Here is an 18,993-nt window from a genome sequence, read left to right on the forward strand (position 1 = left end):
GTAGGATAGAGTCAAATTAAAGCTTTTTCCAGCCAACCTCTACACAGTATAACTCTCTACTTCAAAGTGCATTAGAAATAAATGACTGCTTTTACACCAACCATATTAGAGGAATTACTGCACAGAGTAAAAAATAACTTTTCACTGTGTTTCTCACTAATTTCTCCTATGTGACTCTTTCATTTATCGTTTCTCTTCTTGAGTTTCTAAACATAATAGCAGAAGTGTGTGCTTCCCCAGGCAATTGTCCATACAGTTTTTTCTAAGTCAAACACAAAGCACATTTATGCTAACATAATGTAACTTTTGACTCCAGGGCATATGTGTAGTAGTTGTGACAATTGCTATTCTAACTGTTCCTCAGGTGAGCCAAGACGGCAAAGCCCTGTTAGATAAGCTGCAGCGACCTTTGACCCCGGGCAGCGCTGATTCGCTGACAGCATCGGCAAACTACTCCAAAGCAGTGCACCATGTGCTGGACATCATCCACGAGGTGCTGCATCACCAGAGACAGCTGGAAAACATCTGGCAACACCGCAAAGTGCGGCTGCACCAACGTCTGCAGCTGTGTGTCTTTCAACAGGATGTCCAACAGGTACACACACACACACATATATAAATAAATGTATATATGGTTTTTGTTTATATGCATGCACACAGTCGTTCAAATGCGTGGTAATTCCAGGACCAAATTTAATTGCCAGTTTTTTCAGTAGAACATGAGAGGGTTAGACAGTAATTTGAAAATAGCAGGGTAGCCTGCTGGTTAGAAGGATTCTACTCTTAATAGAGGGTTTTATCCCAGCAGCAGCCATGTTTCCTATCAAAATGTCCTTGAGCAAGTTGCTGGAACCTTGCATCTTTGCTCATCATGCGTGTCAGTGGAAAGGAACATTGGATAAACGCCTGAAATGTAAATGTTCTCTGCAGAATGAAGGCTTGAAAAGAAGTATGAGCGTGCCATAATCAGATGGTCCAGTGTGATATGATAATACAGTTGCATACTGTCCAAAAATCATGGGCATTCCTGAGTGTGTTGACATGGCAACTGTTGCTATGGCAACTGAATTGGGTCATATGTCCATGCAGATGCTGTTCATCCATTAATGCTGTGAAGGACAGAGTGCAGGGAGAGGAGTGTGAAAAGAAAAGGCTCAGTGCAGCGCCTCGTACAATACGGATCATTATTTCTATCCTTCCTCTTCTTTTACACTCTCTTTTCATTGTCATCAACACTTGTGGCTCATCTACCGCCTTAAAGCGCCCCCTTGTGGTTGCCTGTTTCCTACCGTCTGTCTCACTTTGTGGACGTGTGGTCTCTGTGCCCAGGTGCTGGACTGGATAGAAAACCACGGCGAGGCCTTCCTCAGCAAACACACAGGTGTGGGAAAGTCCCTCCACCGAGCCCGAGCTCTACAGAAGCGGCATGAAGACTTTGAGGAAGTGGCACAGGTAGCTTGCTTCTGTTTCTGTGACTCTCACTCTCGACTACGTTTAAGCCAATGCATCACTGTGCTGATGGCGATATTTTCTCATGTTAAAATAGCAGTTTTTCCCCCCCGTTTTATTTATTCAATAAATTGTTAAGTAATGTTTTTAGCATTTGAGTTTCAAAGTAGGATTATGTAACTTTTGAAAGAAGAAATAATACATTCTTCTCAAGAAAAGAAGAGTTCATTAACTATGGGAAAAGTTTGCTGTTGATATTATCTATACTATCTCCTGCTACTACTCCCTTATAGTAGGTTTTAGCATTTAGCATTAACTCATAACTGTACCATGTGGCCGCATTATCTGCTGTTCAGTAAAAGTTACATGTTCTCGCTTTAAATGTGCAGCTGTTTTAGTTTCACATTATGGTCTAAATGATGTATTGGTTGTTGTTCCTAACACATTTTGAGTGTGTTTTGCCTAAAACCATGTAACCAAGTAAATTTACTACTTAAGTACAAATATTAGGTCCTTGTACTGTACTTTGTATTCCTTTTCTGCTTCTTTATAGCTCTACTCCACTACATATTGTGCTGTTACTCTACATTTACCTGACAGCTATAGATACTAGTTATAGATTTTTACATACAAAACGTGATGAGCTCATAAAATATGATGCGCTGTTATAGATTCAACTCCACAACAGTATAGGAAATAATTAAAATCAGTTCAACCTCAACCAACTACAACAGTAAACTAACAAATACACTTTGTACATTTTGCTTAAAATGCTGTGACTTTTTCCATGCAGCACACTTTGTGTAGAATATTTGCCCAGAATGTCAGCTCTGACCAGCTTTAACCAGAAAATATTAATATCAACCTTCTGATATCCCACCTTTAATGTAGCCCATTTGTTTCTGTAGCATCTTTCTCTTCCTCTTTATGTCACCTTCACCCACTCGCTGTGTCTATTTCCTCTCACTAGTTATGTCTGTGCAGTTCTATTATCGCTGAATCTTATCAGGGTACACGTCTCTTACATATCCTTTTTTTCATTTTCTCCCTCCATCTACACTCTCTGTCTCCGCTCATCTTCAAAATACGTTTTACTTGCATTATATCGTCTCTCCGGGTTAATCCATCTCTCCCTCTCTCTCCGTCCCCGGCCTCGGTGTAGAATACGTACACCAATGCAGACAAGCTGCTGGAGGCGGCCGAGCAGCTGGCCCAGACGGGAGAGTGCGACCCAGAGGAGATCTACCAGGCCGCCCACCAGCTTGAAGACAGAATCCAGGACTTTGTTCGCCGCGTGGAGCAGCGAAAAGTCCTGCTGGACATGTCTGTCGCCTTCCACACGCACGTCAAAGAGGTAGGCAGGGAGGATGACGTAACGCTGAAGTGGATGGTGGGCTGCGTGTTTGTGTAGATGAGAGCTTTCACAGTGCTCCCTGAGCAAGAGGGAAACAATTACCAGATACAATTATGTATTGTTTTGCTTTAACCCAGTTAGTCACGTAGAGATGGACACTTTTTAATCTGAGGACATCTCTCCAGTCCTCACTTCATAAACAAGTTTGGGGATAAGGTTAGTATTAGGATCAGGTTTAGGTGAGGTCAGGCTTCACTATAACATTTAGGAGAGGGATTGAGAATTGATGGCGACAGTGTGTCCTCTTGCATGTTAAGGGTGTGATCCTAGTGTGTGTATTTGTGTGTGACCAGAGTGAGGATTCGGAGAGGTGCGGACCAGTGTGTGCGACTTAATTTTGATAAGAGTGAGATTTCACACAAGTCTAGCTAAGTATTTTTTACTAGAAAAGCAAAGAACACTCTGTGCTGTAAAAGCACCTGCCACCTTCCAAATACAGGGTAAATGTTGCCTGTGGCAGGTAAAAAATGTTGTTATATTAATAAATATCTTTTAAAAAGCAGGGATTAAGGTTACATGATATCTTCCATATCTCTACTGTCAGTGTATACAATTCAAGTGTTCTGCATAGATTTCAGTAGTGACTAACAAAAAAACTGTGGCCAGTAGAAATATTCAGTAACAGTGGCAGGTGAGGAAAGAAAAGACTGATCGTACTAATACATGTCCCCCTGTAGCTGTGGACATGGCTGGAGGAGCTTCAAAAGGAGCTGCTGGACGACGTTTACGCCGAGTCGGTGGAGGCCGTCCAGGATCTGATCAAACGCTTCGGTCAGCAGCAGCAGACCACGCTGCAGGTCACTGTCAACGTCATCAAGGAGGGAGAGGATCTCATCCAGCAGCTCAGGTACAGATGACTATACCTGACTAACAACGAAACCAGTGCGAAACATTAAAGATGTTCTGTAAAAAGCAAATGAAGAGTAGTTTACGGAGAGAAATCTATTAAGAAATGATTCAGTGGCACATCTACTTATTTTAAACTTTTAACTACAGTATAGAGTAAAACTAATTAACTGACCCCAACCAGTCCTTTAAACCACTTAAACTACTAGTTAAGAGAGAGGGACTCCAGCAGCAGTGAAAGAAAACGAGATTATAGTGCACATCCTGTGCCCAACAAATGATGCAGGAACCCTCTGAGCCAATTAGCAACAATAAAAATGTCAAAACCAAACGATGCAAAAACATTTTTAGGTCTTCTTACATAATGGTCTTCTTCTAGTCGTTCTCTTGATAGAGCTTTGGCCCTACGGATCATTTAGACATGGGTCCGATGTGGAATTAAAATGTGTGTGAATATGAAATGTATGCAATGAAATACTCCGTCAGTGTGATTTTTGGAAAGACAACAGTGAGATGCGTGAAAAACCAAAAAAAGAAAGCTGAGAGGACAGGAGGAGGTGTTGGAGAGGTGGAAGCAGTTGACCCTCATTCTCCAACTCTATTTTTATACAGAGGATGTTCCAGTCCCTCTTCTTCCTCCCTCTTCATCCACCCCCTTTGTTCTCTGTTTCTCTCTCTCTCCATCCTTCTCTCCCTGGTGTATTGGCTCCACAGTGAATTCTTACATAAGTCTGCTTTTATAAGCGCATGTCTAATTGTCTAATTGTGTGGCAGCCACCCCGGGAGGCAACTGTAACTACACACCTTTCTGCTTGTGTGTGTGTGTGTGTGTGTGTGTGTGTGACTGTGCTGTGTGTGTGCACACGTGCGTTCATGAATGTGCACTTGAGTTTGGGAGTGCACGTGCCGCTCTGATTAATCGAGCTGAAGCCAATCAGAATCCGTCTGACCTCCACTGTTTTTGCTTACTCATGTTTTGCCTCTCGTTAACTCGCTGGTGTGTGTGCGTTCATGCGTCACACGTATGTGCATCTGTCAGATGGATGAATCAGAACTGGCGTGACCTGCTTCACTTCCCCACTCACTTTGTGAGACTCTGTGGTCCACATTGTGTGCACCAGTGTTAAACCATTGTTGGCCTTTTGAAAATGAAAATGAAATTCATTCAATAAAAGTAATACGCATCTGCAAGAGAATTCATGTTGACGCAAAGGATCATGGTTGTGATATAAAAAGTAGATGGGAATTAGAGGTAAAAACAGTGATAAAATGATAAGAAATATTGTGTTTTGTTGGAAAGCATGTGGTCCATATTTTTTGCAAAATGAAAGTTGAAATAAAAACAATCTCTAGTGTAGACTTATCCTTTAAACCATGTGGCCTAATTCTAGGGACATTTTGTACAGACATGTTACATAGAAATAAAATATTACAAGCTCAAAGTAGTTCTGCTTCTCATAGCCATTGGCAAATACAAAAACAAAATCCACCAGCTCGGGAGCAGTGGAAGCAAAGTTAGAAAAGCATGGAGAATATTACAGCTAGTAATAATTAACTTTTTACTTTGAACTGTATAATAAGTCTAAACAGAAACTAGGTAGGTTAAACATATGTTCTAAGTTTCTCTTTTTTAAAAATCTGTGTAAAGTGTGGCACCGTCTTTGTTTTCTCAATAAAAGTTAACACAAAGAAATATTACACAAGAAACCAGGTTGGGAAAGAATTTAAGAGAATTCAGTCTTGAAATTGAAATTTTAACAGTGAAGTTGTGTCCTCTTTCTTCAGGCAGAACCTTCCACAATCTAAATTAAATGAACATTAGCTCCCCTTTTTTAAATCTACTGTTTTGTTATAGTGCAGCTGAATAAGCTGCTGCAGGCTGTGCTGTGCAGCAGTTTGTAGAGCAGCTAAGTTCGTTTTGGGGTCATGGCCAACTGTGTCTTTATAAAGTGCACAGCGCTGCCTCTCGCCGCTTATTACTTAATTGTGTGTTTCTGTTCCAGGGACTCGGCCATCTCCAGCAATAAGACGCCCCACAACAGCTCCATCAACCACATTGAGAGCGTCCTGCAGCAGCTGGACGAGGCCCAGGCCCAGATGGAGGAGCTCTTCCAGGAGAGGAAGATCAAGCTGGAGCTCTTCCTGCAGCTCCGTATCTTCGAGAGGGACGCCATTGACGTGAGTCTGCTGTTTGTGCGTTTGCTGTATGTACAGTATGAGTCCGTGTTTGATTGACACGAGGTGAAACAAAGACATTTTGATTTAAACGTTTTATTTTGATTATATATATGTAATATAATTGTATTTTTCCTGAGCTCTCTTGGTTCTACATTCTCAGTGTGTAACAATATCACTCAACTCAAGAAAGCTTAAGGACTTATCAGTGATACCTCTGTGGACATCATTTAAAAAAACAATTATACTCGAGGTGCATGTGGCCTTTGAAAAGTGGAATCTTATCGTCCGTCCTCAGATCATCTCTGACCTGGAGTCGTGGAACGAGGAGCTGACAGGTCAGATGAATGATTTTGACACGGAGGACCTGACGCTGGCCGAGCAGAGGCTGCAGCACCACGCTGACAAGGCCCTGACCATGAACAACCTCACCTTCGATGTCATCCACCAGGGACAGGAGCTGCTGCAGTACGTCAACGAAGTCCAGGCCTCTGGTGAGTACACTATTAACACTCACCTTCCATGTGTTCATTTCCTTTATACTGCAGTTTGGCATCTTTGATTAGCTTCCCATCAGTTGGAAGTACGTTTGTTCTGCTGGCTTTCCTTCGTTGTTTTCTACTTTTTCTTGGAATTGTTTCCAGGCATTAAAAGGTCTTAATAAGTCTTCAGTTTCCTGAAATCTGCCAATACTCTTCTGTTCTGTGTCGGTCCTCCTGTGATCCTACCATTTAAGCTGTTATACTTCAAATGCTGTGAAGTCGAAGTGAAGAGATGTTTGACTGGTCACCTGGTTGCCACATCAGACATCAGTCATCATTCGGCTGAGGGTTAAAGCAGGATACAGCTCATGCTCACTGTTGCTGCACAGATTTCTGTGTTGGCTACATCAGTTTAATATTGATACTGTGTAGGAGTCGCGGGTCAGCTTCGGTCAGCGTTTGTGATGAGAGGCACCCACTCACTAACCATAATAACTCACCTGTGATCTTGCATGCTAATAGGTGCTCTCTAAGACAGCACAAAGCATGGTTACATCATGTCACGTGTATTGAAACATACTGAGAATATTATTCATGGAGAAGTTATTAGAATGGAGGTAAACATGCTTTACAAAGCTGTCAGGGATACAAATATTTGAACTGCAGAACTGCAGCTAGTATAGATGTAAGTCTACTGTATCCATTCAAAGCTAATGTCTCTGTGTGTCTTCCCTCCAGGCGTGGAGCTGCTGTGCGACCGGGACGTCGACATGGCTACGCGGGTTCAGGACCTGCTGGAGTTTCTCCATGAGAAGCAGCAAGAACTGGACTTGGCAGCCGAGCAGCACCGCAGGCACCTGGAGCAGTGCGTCCAGCTGAGACACCTGCAGGCTGAGGTCAAACAGGTAGGACACTGCGGTCTTATACCTGCTACAAGGCGCCACCTGCAGGCCGAGATTTTGCAACTCCAGTATACCAGGATATCTGCAAGTTCTCTAAGAAAAGACATTCAAATAAAGCATTGGATTGGTGACATTTGACACAGCTTTCTTTTGGGGTTTTTTCAGGTTCTGGGTTGGATTCGTAACGGTGAGTCAATGCTGAACGCTGGTCTGATAACAGCCAGCTCCCTGCAGGAAGCTGAACAACTGCAGAGAGAACATGAACAGTTTCAACACGCCATTGAGGTGAGACTATGTTTGTTTATCCCATCAGCTTCTCCCTCCGTTATGTTTTCTGTCCAAAGTCTGAAGTCAGATGTTGCATTATTTTGGTCATTCTAACCCCATCCTTTCTCCACCTCTTCCCTCTCTGCAGAAAACCCATCAGAGTGCCCTGCAGGTTCAGCAGAAGGCGGAGGCTCTGCTCCAGGCAAACCACTATGATATGGACCTGATCAGAGACTGTGCAGAGAGCGTGGCCTCCCACTGGCAGCAGCTCATGCTGAAAATGGAGGACCGACTCAAGCTGGTCAATGCCTCGGTGGCCTTCTATAAGACGTCTGAACAGGTAGGAAACAGCACAGGGGGTTCAGCATTCAATTTGACTATTTCTTTATTATTTCTTTTTCTTCATCCACAAAAAAACACAAGTCAGTGTTTTCCTCAGACATCAGACTAAGTGTGTGTGTGTGTGTGTGTGTGTGTGTCCGCAGGTCTGCAGTGTGTTGGAGAGCCTGGAGCAGGAGTACAAGAGAGAGGAGGACTGGTGCGGAGGAGCCGACAAACTGGGACCCAACTGTGAAACGGACCATGTCTCCCCCATGATCAGTAAACACCTGGAGCAGAAGGAGGCCTTCCTCAAGGTAACATACAACAAAATCAAAACGCACCCTAAACATAGCATCAAGTTACATCTCTGATCTCAGTGTGTGTGTGTATGTGTGTGTGTGTGTGTGTGTGTGTGATATTTCTATCAGGCGTGCACTCTGGCCAGAAGAAATGCAGACGTCTTCCTCAAGTACATGCACAGGAACAGCGTCAACATGCCCGGGATGCTGAGCCACGTCAAAGCACCAGAACAGCAGGTTAAAAGTAAGTTTCAGACAATACATTAAACGTGACCTGAAACCCCTGAACGCTGCGTGTTGTGATTAAGAGTGTATGAAAACTAGTTGGCAAACAAGCAGAGAGGTCTTAACAGTTAAAAGTTATGGATAAGTGGTTGGAAAAAAACAAGCTTAAAGTAATGAATAGCCTAAGTGGTTGGAATAGTTAGCTAAAAGTAATGATTAAATAATGTAATAATCTCCATTTTCGTGTAATATGGATGAATGAAAGCAGTAACATTGCAGGGACAAGCACATAAAGGAAAGACGTGACTTTTGCGGCTGATTTGTTGAATATTAAATACATTACAAGAACATTGGTACCAGACAAAAATAGCTCCTCGCCCTCCATGAAAATAATAAGAGACATGTTCCGCCCTGTACACGTACATCTGTCCGTGTCACATCTTCATCTTCTTCTTCTTCTGTTGAGTTTTATGGTGGTTGGTTTTCATCCACAAGTGTTACATTACCGCCCTCTGCTGGACTGTCCCTTGCCCTATCTATTCCGGCACTGCCCTGGTATGTGAGAAAAGGCACAAGACGGAAATGTTCCTGAATGTAGCTGCATGTGTGAGTAGTGAAAATCACTAGCGGTGCCTGGTGCCAGTAATTTACCGGGAACTATAAAGAGTGAAAGAGGCTTATATAAGTCACAGAGGAACACTTTTACAAATTAGCACTTTTTGTAATGTTTATGGAGAGGCTAAAAAATGCAACGTATAATAAGTGACCAATAACATGTTTCAGCAAACTGCAGACTACAGAGAAAAACGTTACTCCGTTACAGTGACGAGAGTACTTCCACTCTTGCTAACATGTCCAAAGGCAGACAAGCTCTTTATCAAATCTGGGTTCTTGTTCTGTATCACCAGTATGCAGTACTGATGGAGTGTTTTCTGTCTTTCTGTTGTGTTCAGACATCCTCAATGAGCTGCTACAGAGAGAGAATCGTGTTCTCCACTTCTGGACAATGAGGAAACGACGGCTGGACCAGTGTCAGCAGTATGTGGTGTTTGAACGCAGTGCCAAACAGGTACATGAGACACACACAAACACACAGTTATACAGATCCATTTTAATGACAAGACAGGAAAAACTCTTAGCTGAAGTAATACAGCAACACACTCGCGCTCATACACTGCTCTCTGTGGTCACATGAGCTGACAGACTTGTATCTCGCGTGTTTGTGTGTTTTCAGGCTCTGGAGTGGATTCATGACACTGGGGAGTTTTACCTGTCCACACACACCTCCACTGGCTCGAGTATCCACCACACACAGGAACTGCTGAAGGAGCACGAGGACTTCCACATCACAGCTAAGGTTGGTCTCACACGCACAAACAAGCATGTCGCTGTGTGTGTGTGTGTGTGTATATAATACTCTCTTTCCCCCTTTCCAGCAAACTAAGGAGCGTGTGAAGCTGCTGATCCAGCTGGCTGATGGCTTCTGCGAGAAAGGCCACAGTCACGCCGGGGAGATCAAAAAATGGGTGACGGCCGTGGACAAACGCTACCGAGACTTCTCCCTGCGCATGGACAAGTACCGCTGCAGCCTGGAGAAAGCCCTGGGCATCTCCTCGGACTCCAACAAGGCAGTGAGTGGTCGCGTGTTTTGGTAGATTACAGGTGTAGAAAATCAGCTAATTCTCATACCTTCTGTCTTGGTCTGTCTCTTTAAATCACTTCCTCTTCTATCTCTCTGTGTCAGAGTAAGGATCTCCAGTTGGACATCATCCCAGCCACGGCTCCAGGGTCAGAGGTCAAGCTGCGGGACGCCGCTCATGAGCTAAATGAGGAGAAACGCAAGTCGGCACGCAGAAAGGAGTATGTCACCACTTCCTGTTTATGTCGTACTGTCAGATATCAGAAAAACCGAAGACTTGTTCAGAGCAGGTTTATATCTAAATGGTTACAGAATTGCTTGTTCAGAATCATTTGGTAGTTTAAAAAGTGCACTGGGTTCTGCCTAATAAAACTGTTTAGCATTTAGCCTGCATAGCTAAAAGCTCCACTTCTGAACAGTATGTGCTATGCCTACAAACTAAACAAATAATAGCCAGTCAGCATTTTCACTGCATTTGTATTCCTTTTGGAAATATGTTTTATTGCCCCAAAGGACGAGCTATTACATTATCGGCTCATTGCCCAAAGCACGCAGCAGAGCAGCGCAGTGGTAACTAAGATGGCCCGTTATAAGAAGGTCCCAGGTTCAATTATTGCACCCGTCAGTGTCCTTTTAATGTCAGCGCTGAACCCCTTCTTGTTGTAATAGTTGTAAGTGCCTCTGAGTAAGAGAGCGAGTTCATTGTAAATGGACATACTTAATGGATTAGCGTGATTTAAACGACGTCCTCCACGCGTCAGCTTCTTCTTTGCTGTGCCAGCGCTAGAACTGCAGAACCAACAGTCGAGCTCTACGAGAGAACAAATGCATTCTACATGTAGTTCACAGGAAAAGGGAGACTGCGTCATTTTATGTGAGCAGCACAAATCACGAGCATGATTTCAGTCATTCATGGCCGGTTTATGACCATGTTTTATGGCCCGTAACTCTTTCATTATTCATTAGCGTAAATGGATGGAGCAGGCAGGCTGAAAGAGAGCTGTTGGCGTGGTGATTTATCATTCTGTGGATGAGGACAGGATGACAATTGTTAATTTTGTGCTTGTGTGTGTTTAGGTTCATCATGGCAGAGCTGATTCAGACAGAAAAAGCCTACGTGCGAGACCTGCGGGAGTGCATGGATGTAAGTCCAGCTTCACAACCCACCACTGTTAACCTGTTCAATGCCAGAGTTGTGCAACAACTTTTCACACAAAATTTGGAAATGTAACAGAACCCTGTTAACTAGTTTGTTTTGTTTTGTTTATCTTGTCTTCTTCTCTCCATGCAGACCTACCTGTGGGAGATGACCAGTGGCGTTGAGGAGATTCCTCCAGGAATCATCAACAAGGAGCACATCATCTTTGGAAACATGCAGGACCTCTATGAATTCCACCATAAGTAAGAAACAATGTCCAAGCACCCTGATGTAATTCAGATCCAGATTAGATATATATATATACATTAGTATGACATTAAAGCAAAGTTTAGTATCTTTGGCAGCTTCTTATACTTCAGTTCCTCTGTAGTCAAGGTATATGCAGATTAGACATTTTATTTTTCATTTTGGGATATCACTTTTCATTTAATAAGGCTCTCATGCCTTTGCTGTTTCTCACATTTCAATCTCTCGTTCCTTGTTTTGTCAGCATCTTTCTCAAAGAGTTGGAGAAATATGAGCAGCTACCAGAGGATGTAGGACATTGCTTTGTCACATGGGTATGTGTCATTTGTTCACCGGCAAACCTGCCATTCAATAACAATGTTTTGTGTCTGTACCAATGATACTTAGATCCTTAATGCTTAATACGGTCGACTTTCATCATCTTCCAAGTTATAATCCCCATCATTATAATGTCTTCCTCTCCTCGTCTAGGCTGATAAGTTCCAGATGTATGTGAACTACTGTAAGAACAAACCCGACTCCACCCAGCTCATCCTAGAGCATGCTGGGAACTACTTTGATGTGAGTATGGCCTGTGGTTGTTAAAATTAAATATGAGGGTCCTTGTCAGTTACGTCCGGTCACATGACTCTTCTTCTCTATGCAGGAAATTCAACAGAGGCACCGACTCGCCAACTCCATCTCTTCCTATCTCATCAAGCCCGTGCAGAGAATCACCAAGTATCAGCTTCTGCTGAAGGTAAACCATCAGACCAAATCCCACTGCCGTGGTGGCCGTCTCCATGGTTTCTTGTTGTCATGGTTTCTGTGTGTGTGTGTGTGTGTGTGTGTGTGTCTTTAGGAGCTGCTGACTTGCTGTGAAGAAGGTAAAGGAGAGATCAAGGACGGCTTGGAGGTGATGCTCAGTGTTCCTAAGAAAGCCAACGATGCCATGCACCTCTCCATGCTGGAAGGTGACTAAGACACGCTGCTCGTTATTTATCTGGCTGTGGTCTTTTACTGTTAGTTGCATTTGTAGCGATCTTACCTTCTATTAAATTACAACTCTTCATGAGTTAGCCAACAACATGTCTTTTAAAGAATCCTCATGCTAATATCTCCTCCATTGCCCAGGTTTTGATGAAAACATCGAGTCCCAGGGCGAGCTCATTCTCCAGGACTCCTTCCAGGTCTGGGATCCAAAGACTCTGATCCGTAAGGGTCGAGAGCGCCACCTCTTCCTCTTTGAGATGTCTCTTGTCTTCAGCAAGGAGGTCAAGGACTCGAACGGCAGGAGCAAATATATCTACAAGAGCAAACTCTTTGTAAGTAGATGATGGTGAAATGTATGTAATGAATGACGATTGGAAAAGATGTTTCTCTTTGCTTAACTACTTTAACTGGACTAAGGACAATGCATTGAAAGAGAAGAAAGAAAAAAAAGTTCTTTTGATTGTTGAAGTTTGTTTGGTAGATGACTATAATAAGCATTTTTTTTGCCACTGCTTGAGTCTCAAGTGATGATTCAACTGTTTCACTAAATCACACTTTACTTGGAGCAAAGTATTTCAAACAGCCGTTGTAGCTGCAGTGACAAAGTGAACCTTTTAAAAGGCGTGTTATTCCTCTCTCTTCCCAGACCTCAGAGTTGGGGGTGACAGAGCATGTTGAAGGAGACCCCTGTAAGTTTGCTCTATGGGTGGGACGCACCCCGACTTCTGACAACAAGATTGTGCTCAAGGTAAAACACACGTCCTCTTCTATTTCTTCTGAAATCTTCTTTAGGGTTCGACCGATACGAAAGTCTTGAAAAACCAAGGTAGTAACATTGAAAATTCAAAAAGTTAGTGTCACTGACAGATCGATATCTGATTGGGGGAAAAAAGGCCAATGCTGGTCAAATGTGTTCACAGTCTTTATATCGGTCTAACCCAGTTTTCTCTCTCCTCTCTTCATATTCAACCCTCTCCTGCCCTTCTTCTTATATTCTCGTCTCTCTGACGTCTTGTTTGATTGCATGAGCGGCTTCAAGGTGGCTGAGAAGCTTTCTGTAGTCACAAACTCCTCCTCTGTCTCCTTGATTTCTTTCTTCTTCCTCCTCTCTGTCTTCTGTCTGTCTCTCTCTGCCAGCCTCTGTCCTCTGGTTAGATCCCGCTTTGTTCCATCCGTTAACAAACACAGGCACATCTGTATATCTGGGGCTGTGTTTTTCTGTGGATGTTTGTATCTCTAATTCTCTCTGTGGGCTGACATGCTTCCACCAACGCTGCTGACACTGATTCAACCCCTTAACGCCCACAATCTCCCATCCTGGCTCGATGCCACTTTATTAAAGTGACGAGTAGCCATCTTTCTCTACCAGAAGAATTTGCTTTTTAATGATTTGAACGCCATTGTAGAAATACGATACGATATCAGTTTAATTGGTTCTGTGAGTGAATTTGTCAAGGCCCCATTTTCAAACATCTTCTGTGTGTTTCCCTGCTGAATATTCTCACAGATGGATTAAAATTTGTGTCAGCCGTTGGAACAGTATGAAGCCGAAATCCTAACACATTTAACTGAGCGTTACAACTCTATAATACATGTTGACTACCAAACTAACCGCTGAGAAGCAGTCATGTGGTATGTGCATTGTAAATGAAGTGTGTCTCATTACTAACTACACATGTTCACACACACACACACACACACACACACACACACACACACACTCATCCATTACAATCTGCTACACATTTAATTGGCCTACAGTACGCTGTGAAGGCGAATTATCAGTGTTGTACGTTTTCTATCATGTGAAACCATTCTGTCAGCATAAAAACTGTCATGTACATCTTCTAAAACCAAACCAGTGAAATTCTCTATTTTATATCTCAAATTCAAAGCTAAGTCAGGGATCCAAACATGGAGCGATGGTGAGTACAAACTATCCCACAACACAGCCCTCAGCCGCTTCTCACAAGTCTGAAACCCAAACTCTTAGCACTTCTTATCCTCGCTCCTCTTCTTGAACACTAGCTTATGAACAGTCTAGATGGGCAAAAGCAGTACATGTGATCCATAGTAGAAAGCCACTTTAACCCAGTGACAAAGCTGGGGGGCCGAAAGATTGTAGTGCAAAGTATTGCAGGGCAGTGATTCCCAACTAGCTGTTCTTGTACCCCAGGGGGTAATTCAGCAGCTGCCAAGGGGTACATGGAAATAGAAATAGAAATATCCACATACACATACATTGATTTTGCTGTAACATATTAAACACTGAGTGTTGCGATTCATAGTCCTTGAAAACGAGTTAGCAAGCGAGCAGAGAGGTCTAAGAATATGAATATATGGTTGAACTAGTTGGCTTAAAGTAATGAATAAACAGTTGAAATAGTTTTAAGTAATGGATGAACGGTTGAAATTGAAATATATTGGATTAAAATTGAAATAGCTTAACGTATGAATAACTTAATAAAGTATAAATGGTTGAAATAGTTAACTAAAAGAAATGGATAGATTTTAAATAGCTTAAAGTAATGGATAAATGGACGTCCAGCTTCTGCCATAAGTGGTAGGGGTGCTAATGCACTGAAAAAATTACCAAAACATTATTGTAGCAATATCCACTTTAATATAAGTAATGTGTTAAATAACATCAGTTTTGTCGAGGAAGCGCTGCTTGAGTTAATCTGACAGGGTTGTGGGGGTACAGCTGACAAAAAGGTTGGGAACCACTGCTCTAGGGGTCCACAGCTGGGGAGGGTTCACATAAAATAACAGTTGATAAGAGATGACAAGAGGTCAGTTCAGACTTGTGTGAAACACACAGAGTGAAACAAGAATTCCAAAGAAAGTTCATTTCCCGACAGCTCTAACTTTTGACTTCTTGAACTCGTTCCATTATTGACCAATAACAGGCATCAAGCATTGAGAACAAGCAGGACTGGATCAAACACATCAGAGAGGTGATTCAGGAGCGTACCATTCACCTGAGAGGGGCGCTCAAGGAGCCCATTCACATTCCCAAAGCAACTACAGCCAAGCATCACAAGGGGCGAAGGTAAACATGTGACGCCTACAATTTAAGATGTTCTAAGGGAACAGAGTGATGCACATGAGAAAGAGTCACATACACTCTGAAGTGAATTTACGTTCACTTTCAGATACACTTAAACCTTTTATTGATCGTGTGTGTGTGTGTATATTAGGGATGGAGAGGACCTGGACAGTCAGGGTGAAGGCAGCAGCCAACCAGACACCATCTCTCTGGCATCCCGCACTTCACAGAATACACTGGACAGCGACAAGGTGAGCCAACACACACACACACACACATAATGACCAGAAATAATGTCCTAGCTGCACATTTTCTGCGGTCAGAAGAACAACGTAAGCTCATAGGGACTCTCCTTCCTCCCTCAGCTCTCCGGTGGCTGTGAGCTGACCGTGGTGATCCACGACTTCATGGCCAGCAACAGCAACGAGCTGACAGTGAGGCGCGGCCAGACAGTGGAGGTTCTGGAGCGCTGCCACGAAAAGCCAGACTGGTGCCTGGTCAGGACCACAGACCGCTCCCCTGCCCTGGAGGGCCTGGTGCCTTGCGCCATGCTCTGCATCGCCCATTCCAGGTCCTCCATGGAGATGGAGGGCATCTTCAACCACAAAGGTACAGAATGTGGTGTGAATGGTCGGTTTTGATGGAGTGTGTTTGTGTCAACAAATCAACTTTTTAACCATAACTCTGTCTTTCTCAGACACTCTGTCAGTGTGCAGCAATGACTCCATCATGCCAGGGTCGTCCGCTACGCTCCAGCCTGGTCACGGCATCAGCTCCCACACCTCACCAGGGCCCAAACGACCAGGTAAGGTCTCCTGTCTGTTGTGTTCGCTCCCTGAAATTCCATAGAAATTCTCTCAACCATCCAACATGAGAATGGTGTACAAAAAAATTTATTTTGTAATTTTACATTTTTCCACACAAGTTACTGCCACTAGGGTAATATTAAAGTAAAGTAAAATTACGTAGTACAGTAGGGTGTTCCAGTGCTGTTTCTAACTAAAAATATCCCATTAAGGCAACAAGTATTGGTGGAACTGTACTCTGTATTCTAAATGAAAAAGATTGTCAACTGTTGTACAATATAGATTTCTTTCCCTCCCTCTGTTATTCTACTGGGTGGCTGAGTTTGTTGGGTTTGGTTTGTTTCTTAGGTAACACCCTGCGGAAGTGGCTCACCAGCCCAGTGCGTCGGCTAAGCAGTGGCAAGGCAGACGGCCATGTGAAGAAGCTGGCCCACAAGCACAAGAAGAGCCGCGACGTGAGGAAGAGCGGGGAGATGACGATGGGGTCCCAGAAAGACTCGGACGACAGTGCCGCTACCCCTCAGGACGAGACTGTGGAGGAGGTGGGTGGACCCACGATGCTTCACACTCTCAATGTCGTCCTGTCTTCAGTTAGCAGTTCTGTAGAGTGCTGTGATGTCATCTCTGCCTTGTCATCCGTGTGTTGCAGAGGGTTCGTAACGAGGGCTTGTCGAGCGGCACGTTGTCCAAGTCCAGTTCTTCAGGCATGCAGAGCTGCGGAGAGGAGGAGGGCGAGGAGGGCGCTGACTCTGTACCACTGCCTCCACCTATGGCCATCCAGCAACACAGCCTGCTGCAGCCAGACTCGCAGGATGACAAGGTGAGGAGAGGGAGGACGTTACAGCGGGGACAGAAGAGAGGGGTCAGAGAAAAGGAACAGGGCAGACAGGCATAGATGATGAACAGGGGGGACATTGGGAGCAAGCGAAAGTACGTTTTCTGCTGTATTGTTGAGGTCTTAAAGGCTATGTTACAGTTAAGTGGTACAGTTTTCTGAGCTTATTTGTCAGTTTTCAATCTAAGTGAGATGAATGTTCACTGCCCAAGTAAAAAGCTTCTAAAAGCTTTAATCTCCAATAAAATCTCTAGAGAATTGCTCTTTATTTCCACCTTTGTTGAGAGGGAAGTATCATGTATTATCCCTGGTGCTGTAATTACATAAGGTGCAGGGGAGTGCGGTGTTTTCTGAATACTACCATCAACTTGTGCATTTTCTCTTTCCTATTTTACTGTGGAAGTCAATAATGAAATTGGACAATAAAAGCAGCTGAATAGTACAAGAAAATGTGCCGAAAGTCAACAAGGGAGACGGCTTTCACAGTTTTTGTATCTAATGAGTAGGAATTCTTATCAAATCAGTGACTGAAAGTAAATCACATTTGGTCCAAGAAGGTATTCTGTAAGGGTTCATTTAGTTCATAAATATTTTTTCAGACATAGCCAATAGTTAGCTAGTTCCTAACAACTAGCTAATGAAGGCTCTATCTATCATCTTAGAGACAAATTAAACACTTCTTATACAGGCTCTCTTCCTTCTCATTGCTGTTAGTTCTTGTAGGTTACATTTTCGCTCATTTCAGTCTCCCACTCCCCCCCCCCCTCAAAAAAAAAGGGCATTTCCTGACACGGTGACTCCTTAGTTTGTGTTATGCATAACATTTTATCTTGGCATGTTGCATCATATTCTCCCCTCTTTTCTAAAGCAGAAAGCAATGAAAAGTTTCAGGCACTCCAAGTCTCCTCCTCGACTAAAGCGGAGACTCCTCTGACACTAATTTCTGTTTCTCTTTTGTTTTGTTTCCTGGTTGTATCGTTTGCTGTTTGCCACGCTGTAGCATTACCTTGATTTATGTCCTGTCTTTGCTTTGTCTCAGTTTCCATACCTCTCCATCTGAAATGTCCCGCTCGTCCCCCTCTGTCTCTTACCTCAGTCAATTCTTCAGATCTCTTTTTCCCCCCGACTCTTCAGCTTTAAATGCTACTTGCTTAAAGCTTTTTCTTTGGTTTCTATAACAGTTTCTAGATTGAAAGGAAATGAAACTAGCAGCTTTTTTAGACTTAACTTTCTTCCTTTCTCTGTCCCCTAAAAGTCACTCTTCCTAACTTTTGTATTTTTCTGAACTCTTAAACATTCCTTTTTTCCTTTAGTGCAGAAGTCTTTTCCTTTCTTCTTTTTTTTTTTTTAGTTTCACTCATTTGGACGTGTACTTTCTGCCCTGTTTCTACAACACACCGCTGTAATGCAGAGTCGCTGACAGATGAGCAAGAGCGTTATGGGAAAATGTAGATAAAGAGAGGGTGCATGTGGCTCTTTACTGGAGGGCAATGTGGAGGTATTTTCTGTCTGCAGATCAGAAGGCCGTAATGCCTAATCCACGTCAACATCTATGCGTTGAGGACGTTTTGATTTTATAATGCCTTGAGCCTGTTTGAATAACACAGGACTGCAGCTTTTTTCTGCATGTTTATCATTCATAGGTTGGCAAAAGGTTGGTGGCTCAGTGACGTTAAAAGAAACAAGTAGATGTCAATATAAATGCAAAGAGGAAAGTCGGTAAGAATCCCTGTCAGCTGAGCAGGCAGCTCCCCTGGATATTAATCTAAATATGACCCCACACTGAGGTGAAAATTCAAAAGCCCCCCTGTTCCCATCATCCTCCAACCCCCTCCCTCACCTGCCCTGCCCGCTCGTCCTCATCTCCCTTTTACCCTCTGTGCGTTAACCTCATTACCCATGCGAGT

The 18,993-nt window shown here is 43.3% G+C and overlaps 1 protein-coding gene across 1 annotated transcript in view; it reads left to right on the plus strand.

The window, feature by feature from the left end:
• LOC139299218 (triple functional domain protein) overlaps window positions 1–18,993 on the plus strand; it is a 42,457-nt gene that overhangs the window by 12,007 nt on the left and 11,457 nt on the right. Inside the window, exons 10-38 of the mRNA XM_070922120.1 lie at window positions 365–595; window positions 1,330–1,452; window positions 2,612–2,803; window positions 3,541–3,710; window positions 5,713–5,887; window positions 6,183–6,378; window positions 7,105–7,271; window positions 7,434–7,553; window positions 7,684–7,875; window positions 8,021–8,170; window positions 8,285–8,399; window positions 9,334–9,449; window positions 9,615–9,737; window positions 9,817–10,011; window positions 10,125–10,240; window positions 11,097–11,163; window positions 11,311–11,420; window positions 11,669–11,738; window positions 11,896–11,985; window positions 12,071–12,163; window positions 12,266–12,377; window positions 12,538–12,728; window positions 13,043–13,144; window positions 15,306–15,448; window positions 15,597–15,696; window positions 15,811–16,054; window positions 16,143–16,250; window positions 16,600–16,793; window positions 16,901–17,071. Coding sequence (XP_070778221.1) covers window positions 365–595; window positions 1,330–1,452; window positions 2,612–2,803; window positions 3,541–3,710; window positions 5,713–5,887; window positions 6,183–6,378; window positions 7,105–7,271; window positions 7,434–7,553; window positions 7,684–7,875; window positions 8,021–8,170; window positions 8,285–8,399; window positions 9,334–9,449; window positions 9,615–9,737; window positions 9,817–10,011; window positions 10,125–10,240; window positions 11,097–11,163; window positions 11,311–11,420; window positions 11,669–11,738; window positions 11,896–11,985; window positions 12,071–12,163; window positions 12,266–12,377; window positions 12,538–12,728; window positions 13,043–13,144; window positions 15,306–15,448; window positions 15,597–15,696; window positions 15,811–16,054; window positions 16,143–16,250; window positions 16,600–16,793; window positions 16,901–17,071 — 4,176 coding nt within the window. The remainder of the gene's footprint in view (window positions 1–364; window positions 596–1,329; window positions 1,453–2,611; window positions 2,804–3,540; window positions 3,711–5,712; window positions 5,888–6,182; window positions 6,379–7,104; window positions 7,272–7,433; window positions 7,554–7,683; window positions 7,876–8,020; window positions 8,171–8,284; window positions 8,400–9,333; window positions 9,450–9,614; window positions 9,738–9,816; window positions 10,012–10,124; window positions 10,241–11,096; window positions 11,164–11,310; window positions 11,421–11,668; window positions 11,739–11,895; window positions 11,986–12,070; window positions 12,164–12,265; window positions 12,378–12,537; window positions 12,729–13,042; window positions 13,145–15,305; window positions 15,449–15,596; window positions 15,697–15,810; window positions 16,055–16,142; window positions 16,251–16,599; window positions 16,794–16,900; window positions 17,072–18,993) is intronic.

This window comes from Enoplosus armatus, chromosome 16 (assembly GCF_043641665.1).
Source record: "Enoplosus armatus isolate fEnoArm2 chromosome 16, fEnoArm2.hap1, whole genome shotgun sequence".
Classification (NCBI taxonomy): domain Eukaryota; kingdom Metazoa; phylum Chordata; class Actinopteri; order Centrarchiformes; family Enoplosidae; genus Enoplosus; species Enoplosus armatus.